The sequence below is a fragment of the Galeopterus variegatus genome, unplaced genomic scaffold (assembly GCF_000696425.1).
Source record: "Galeopterus variegatus unplaced genomic scaffold, G_variegatus-3.0.2 Scaffold2026, whole genome shotgun sequence".
Lineage (NCBI taxonomy): Eukaryota > Metazoa > Chordata > Mammalia > Dermoptera > Cynocephalidae > Galeopterus > Galeopterus variegatus.
Genome location: NW_007728137.1, coordinates 217,064 through 224,801, shown reverse-complemented (window position 1 = coordinate 224,801; position 7,738 = coordinate 217,064). Strand labels below are relative to the sequence as shown.

Here is a 7,738-nt window from a genome sequence, read left to right as displayed (position 1 = left end):
CTTTATTCCTGAAGACTTTCAATTATCCACAAATATGTTTCAATAAAGATGACAAAATTATAAGATAGAATTGTTTTTTTTTTTTTTTTTTCCTTTTTGTCTTTTTTCGTGACCGGCAACGGATCTCAACCCTCAGTGTCGCGCCCGTACCGGACCGGGACTGGCAACGGGATCAGGATCGCTACCCTCGGTGTTGCACCCGCACCTCGCTCAGCCAGTGAGTGGCCGGTCTGTACATGGGATCCGAACCCTCGGCGGGAGCGCCGTCGCGCTCCCAAGTGGTGCACTGAAGCAGTGCGCCACCGGGCTGGCCCCAAGATAGAATTGTTTTTACAGTTAGGCTCTGTAAATCCATGGAGAGAGAGATAGTCACTCTTCCAGGGTCTGGGTTTGGTATATTTCTGCTTCCAGTTGATTCTAAAGCAGAGGTTCTCTAATGTCTGATAATTATTTAATCATGGAAATAAATACCTTACTGTAGCAGGTAGAATCTATTTTATAGATGACATCTTTAATGCTTGATGCATTTGTCCATCTGTTAGAAACATTAGTCAAAAATTTAAAAGGAGATATATTTATTAAAAAATGGAATTATAGGGCCGGACCCGTGGCTCACTCGGAAGAGTGCAGCGCTGGTAGCACCAAAGCCGTGGGTTCGGATCCTATATAGGGATGGCCAGTGCGCTCACTGGCTGAGCGTGGTGCGGACAACACCATGCCAAGGGTTGCGATCCCCTTACCGGTCAAAAAAAAAAAAAAAAAAAGAAAAAATAGAATTATAGTAGATCAGATACTGACCACGTAAATATAATGTGGGTAATTTTTATAAATGTGTTTTTATATATGACTCACAGTAAAGATGCTTACAAAATAATTATTACTGGTATATTTTAAAAATCAATAGAGTTTTATTTAAAAATTTAGTATTCCATAGACTTTAAAATTTCTAACTTGTTAATTAATTTTATTACATAGGCATGGTAATCGATTTCTTTCTTCAAAAGTTTAGCATCTGAGGCTGCGTTAAGATTTTTAAGGCAAGCATCACGCTAAAGCGTTCTCATTCTAATACTGGCAGGAAGAGAGAGATGCTTTCATGGGTCTCACCATGTAGTAGGCTTACCTTATGAGCTTCAAATGAGATAAGTGTTCTGGAGTTAATTCTTAGGCTGCTTGTGTTGGGGAATAAGCAGGGGAGCTTTATTTAGAGAAGTTCAATAGGAGAGAATAGAAGAGTAAGTGGGGAGGGAGGGAGTATTTATCTTCTAGGCTTCTAAAAGGAAGAACAGGCCTGAATATTCCAACACAGCGCAGCTTGGTGTGCTGTAGCATGGAAAGGAGGGCCAGACTCACTGAGCAAGGGGAGAGGAGTAAAAGATAAGAATGGAGAGGAAATCCAGTACAAGTTTATGTGCTCCCTTGCAGACCGTGGTGAAGAATTTGGCTAGTCATGCAAATGTGGATCTTTTAAAACAGCTATTCATACTTAATGGGTTATCTGAATATGTCCATTCTTTGCTCCTAGATTCTTTCTACCTTATATACTATAGACATTACAGAATATTAGAAGACTATTTAACCTCAATTGTTTTTCTTCAATGTACAGAGATGTAAAAGATCCATAGTGAGTGCTAAAATGTTAATTCTGAGCAAATTATTAGTTTTTCACAGATATTGTGAGGGATCTAAGTTTATAGAATTGGGATTTAGGAGAAGCTGAGAAGGTCTGTCTTCCCCTTTCCTAATCCTAGGAAACGGTACATTTTTTAAAAGTGGGAATGGGAATGATACTCTCAATATAATTGAATACATGGTTGAAATGAGACAATTGAAAGGAGAACTACGTAGAGATGAATAAATTAAGGGACTGAGATTTAGAAAGCTTAAGTAAAAGCATCTGTACTGCACCTATTTTGTTACTTCTATAGTCTCTACTATTAGATTTTTAAAAATTGTGTTGCTTTATGTAGTAGAATTAATTAGAATCAAAATAATCTTTTAAAAAATCCAATTTTTAACCAGGTGGTTGTAAGAACACAAAATACTGAAATTTTTAGTTTGTTTATTTTTATAATATTAGGTATATTTACAAAGTAATTGAAACACCTGCTAAGCTGAAATTACAAATAATTATGTATTAGTACACTTACATCATGTAAGTGAAAAAAGCCTAGTTTTGTCCCACTGAAGGGTGCAATTGAGTTAAACAGAAGAAATCAGGCCATAGTCCATGCAAACACAATAAATATTTTACAATATGTCAATATCATACTGTCATATTTTTATTTAGAAATAAATTTTTATCAAAATTATATGGCTTTGATATTGATATATGATTAATGCTTGATTTAGGCTGTTTCCATCTTTATTTAATATCACAATGGCTACTGCTGAGCTATAGTAATATTTAGTAGCAATAAGAGACTAGTTGGGGTCCAAAGGAAGTAAAATATTTTTATACCACATATCTAGGCAGATTATTCGGCACAGTTTGTGCATGCCTTTAAGTAATTGTTCAAAATTAGAGTTCAGTTGGATTAATAATATTTCTTCATCGGTGAATCTTAAATTTTATTTGAGTTACAAAGGTTTATGCTATTTTGGGGGAGAAGATTTTGTGATTATATGTTTTGGTTATTAAGAAGAACCCTAATATATGATTGCTAACTGGAAAGCTGAGGATATTTAGAAATTTTCTAGCAATTGTTATTATTACCCTTAAAGTTGAACTAGATTAATTTTAGAGAGGTGACTAATATTTGACACAACTTATCAAAAATTAGTCAGTTTGAGACTAATCTTATGGACATTACAGCCCATGTTGAGGGATAATGGTGAATTTTGGATAACAACACAATAGTTAAAAGAATATATATATATATATATTTAAGTAGATACTATATTATATATATATAATAGTACATATGTACATATATAGTACATAAATTATATGTGTATATAAATTAATATCTACTTTGTGTAAACCACGTAAAACCTATCTCTGATCCATTTATTCTGCAGGTAGTATTTTAACCCTACAAATTAGACTAAGATAAAACATGTGATAGAAATACAGAATTTGGGCACATCAATATCTCTATGAAGTAAAAGATGGTTTTGATTGATGGTTTTAAATTCCTTACTAATATCTACTTTAGGTTATGTAAAAGCACTTAATTATCTTAATGTTGAAGGTGAGATCTACAAATATTTAGACTATCTTTTCTATTTCCTGAATCTATTGTAGGTTATTTATGAGGGGTCTTCAAAAAGTCCGTAGAAGTATTCGTATTATCTTTTAATTCTATTTTTCCACAAACATTGTGAAGTACCCTTATATGTTTCCTTACATTTTAATTCTTGAAGCCACCAGACATTTTCCAAACTTTTACATGGCAATATGCATTTTTCAAAGTTTGGAAAATTTTTCTGATGGCCTTACCCTATATTAGAAATGTTAAAATATTAAATTTAGACATATTTTACACAAATATATCCAAAGTTTAGGCCACACCACAATGTGGACAGTGTAAAGTGTATTATATTTGAGAAACAGACTTAAGTTTGTTTTGTTTTTGCTTGGGGTTTTTAATTCCTCATTTCTTATTTCTGCTTTATTCAAATGGGTTGATTCAATGTGTACAATAATTGATTTCCTTTTCTTTTTCACATAACTGTGTTTTCTGTATGGGTATAAGTTGAGTAATATAGTTACATCTTAACACTTAATTGTTAGGTTGATCTCGCTTCAGGCGGGAAAGTCTATAGTTCATTGATAGTGATGAAATAACCTAGATGGCTTTCATATAAATAGGAACAAATGTGCACAATAGTTACATTCCATGGTATATTTAATGATACTGCTAAAGAGTAAGATGGAAGCTCAGTCTTTCATGATGGAGATGCACCTGAGTGCATTCACAGAAAATTTGGTTCTGCAAGCTTGGAAGAAGTAATTGTCATTCAACAGAAATCAACCAATTTTGCATATCAGTAAAACACACACACATACTCTTATCTATTTTCTGAGTGCTCTGAAACTGATATCAAAATAGCAAGTATACATTTATGAGACTTTGAAATGCTTTATTATTTTTGATCACATGAATTCAATATAATTATAAAATTAGCTCTGAGAATATGTGAAAAATGTTACTACCTAAGCAAGTGAAGATAGAATAAAATCCACAAATTTCATTTCAGGCTACATAATTTTTATATCCACATTTGTTTCTCAAATGCCATGTCATTAATTACTTTTTTATTATTCATTTCTAGATGGAAGACTGTATTTGAAAACTACTGTCATGTACTGAATCTTTCCTGTTGAAGAAATCCATGTTATAGCAAAGAACTTTGCAGTCAGAAATTCGTCACTGGAAAGTTCGAAAAAAAGTCCTTTTAATGGAACTTCCACAATTTTGTGTATTAATGTTCTTTGATAAGTTTAAGTATTCTACAAAAAGAAAAAAAAAGTTTCTTCCATTGATTTTCACCTGTGGTTCATACCAGAGACCTGAAAATGTTTGTAAATGTATAAGTATCAAACTTCTTACAGTTAATAACTGCAACTTGCTGCTGGACACTAGTACACAGAGTTAAAGGCAGGTCTGAATAAGACCTAGTTTTTTTTTTTCTTTCTTTTTTAATGGAATGAACCATTTTCCTCTTCTGAAAATTCTGTATCTGAGCACATGAAGAGATTCTTGTAGCAGTGGTCACCTGGTCATCAGGACTTACAGAATTATGTCCTCCAGAAACCAGCAAGAACACTTGGAAATGAACTTGTAGGGGGCATAGAGGATTCCGAAAAAAATAAATAGTAATATTCTGTTACATACAATTTTGAACTCTCTAATTGTGGATTTTTCTCCTGAAGATTTTTTTTTTCACATACTTTCCAAAAGACCAATAAATGGATGTTGATAACAACCCAATGAAATAACATTTTGCATATCTGAAAAGAAGCATTGAATAGAAGCCAAAAGCTTTCACTGAAGGTCTTTTTTCTCAAAAATTAAAAAAAAAATATATATAAATGTAACATGTTTTCATTCCAAACTGGTAGTGGTATGTAGAAGTAAAAAATAATGTTTCTTCTTATTCAAACTGTTGGTCACATGTACAGTATATAAACATAAAACACACAAGGAAGGTATTATGTATGCAGTAGTATACTAGAGTTTAGGAAAATGAAAATTTTAGAAAATATGTTTTGTCACCCTGTTGGTCAGAAAGACGTCTTTCTGGTTTTAACGCATGCAGGCATGTAAATATTTGTCTGGAGTCACAGTATTAATGAATGAGATCGTAAGCATCTGGTGACATCAGAACTCTGTCAGCCACTTTTATTTGTATATTGAACCCTAGTTAGTGCCCCAAACTGCACTATTGAGAATGGATTGTGGCTGAACAGTAAATCAAAACACCAGAAATATTTTTATATGTTAATGTCATACTATGTTAATGTTGCTGAGAAACAAAACCTAACAAACCCTCGTTGTATCGGTCCAATATCATGTAGCTCTGAGTGATAAAGTTAAAATGTGTTGTATTTCCCACCCTGGTCAGAGCGAAGGGTGGCTACGTGTTATTTTCACTGTCTTTTTGAAAGTTACAGTATGTGTTTTCACTTTTGTGCAGATAACTGGAAGTAAAGCTGCAAACAGTGCTTATTACATGCTAAAGTTACCTTCTCTTTATTTTTACATATCTGGAGTTACACCTTTAAAGACTGATATGAATCAGTACATTTCATGATTTTTTTGTCATCTTAAAATTTTATGATCATAACATTATTTATTACCATAAAACAGCAAAATCTTAAATGTCTAAGAAAACTAGCTTAAATGTTTAAAGATAGTTCTGATTGAACATAATTATTTGGTTAAGAAACAAATGAACATTATAGTTACTCTGGCACTGAGCTTCTGTACTTTTTAGGTCTTCCTTGCAGTACTGGAACATAATTCTTTTCTGTATCTGTCTATTAATTAGCTAAGTCCATTTTTTTAATACAATAAAAGGTTATATGTACAGTTCCTATTGTAGCTTGCTTAAAAAGGGAGCAATATTTTTATTTAAAATATTGTTAGTAAATGCTTTGTAGAAACTTGGTTTTCTAAGCATAGTTCTTCTATAACCATCTTTTGTTGTCTGAGCACAAGAGATTCTATTTCTAGTTATATGTTTTTCTTCCCATATGCAGTCTTTAAAGGATTACAACACTTAAAATTGGATAGATTTATGGCAAGCATTTGAATTATACATTTTTGGAAAATTTTTTTAAAAAGCCTACAACTTACATATATAGTAGAATCAGCCATTGCTCTGCTCCTGGCATAGAGTCACCTGTTAAGTGGGTTAAATAGTTTTAAAATACATACTTGCAAGATCTTTGAGAATGCTTTAGTGTTTGGTTTGACATAAAAGGAAATTTTAGCAAGGATTAAAGAAAAAAGCTCTCAACTGTATGTTAAAAGAGACTCTTACTAACATGTTGTAAATATTACAATTCATGTTATTGTAAGTCTGTAACTTAATTTTTCCTGTTTTTAGTTATACAGGTTGGTTTGGAAATTTGTGTTTTGGCATAAACAAGTAAAACTGTGCCCATTTTATGGTTTCCATGCTTTTGTATTCCTAAAATATTAATGTCTAGTCGTTCTGTATTATAACCACATTTGCGCTCTATGCAAGCCCTTGGAACAGAACATACTCATCTTCATGTAGGACCTATGAAAATTGTCTATTTTTATCTATATATTTAAAGTTTTCTAAAAATGATAAAAGGTTATTACGAATTTTGTTGTACAAAATCTGTACAAAAATCTGTTTTTACATCATAATGCAAGAATTGGAAATTTTTCTATGGTAGCCTAGTTATTTGAGCCTGGTTTCAATGTGAGAACCACGTTTACTGTTACTGTATTTAATTTTCTTTTTCTTTTCAACAATCTCCTAATAAAACTGTCTGAAATCTCCCTGTGACTTTATTTACAGTTCATCTTTATTAAATTTTGTGAAATGCATAGCATTGAAGGAATATTTACTTTCTAATGGGAGGCATCTAAAAACAACATAAGTCAGCTCTTTGTGATGTGAAGGGAACAATGCTCAATGACTTTATTTAACATGCAACTGCTTCTATCTCTAATATGAATTACTGTGGTGAAAAACATCATAAAAGCACACTCTGTAGTTATTGTTTAACAAGCAGATTTTCCATATTTTGTTTCTTGCCAGCTAAGCAAACTGCCCACATATACATGATTTATTTATGTACATTTCTCAGTTTATGAAGCTGTTATTTGTACCTTTTTCCTTTATATTCTTATATTCCCATGATTCTTATTTCACAAAGCTTTGTGCTGAATAATGTAAAGTAGACATGTTGATGGAACAAAATATATTATTCCCATATCTATAGGAGTGTAGATTTGTAATTTTAACTCAGTGTTTTGCTTTCTGTCTCTATCACTGGAAAAAATGCCTTTGGAAACTTTAAAATTACAATATCCTTTAATAATATATAAACATTTTAACCAATCCAAAGTGCAGCATTTGAAGAAATATTAAGTTCTTTTCTCTGTTAATAGTCTAAACATTCCCAAGAGAATACAAAATGGATTCTTTTCTGTCGAAAGAAAATATTTTAATGAATTCTTGAAACAGTATATTAACAAATTATGATTGTTTTCTCTGTTAATAGTCTAAACATTCCCAAGAGAATACAAAA

The 7,738-nt window shown here is 32.0% G+C and overlaps 1 protein-coding gene across 1 annotated transcript in view; it reads left to right on the top strand.

Moving 5' to 3' along the window:
• The window catches only part of LOC103596478 (dachshund homolog 1-like), a 48,371-nt gene extending 41,388 nt beyond the window's left edge, over positions 1 to 6,983 (top strand). Inside the window, exon 5 of the mRNA XM_008580117.1 lies at positions 4,279 to 6,983. Within this exon, the coding sequence (XP_008578339.1) occupies positions 4,279 to 4,316 (38 nt within the window). The 3' untranslated portion in view covers positions 4,317 to 6,983. The remainder of the gene's footprint in view (positions 1 to 4,278) is intronic.
• Positions 6,984 to 7,738: the final 755 nt, after the last annotated feature.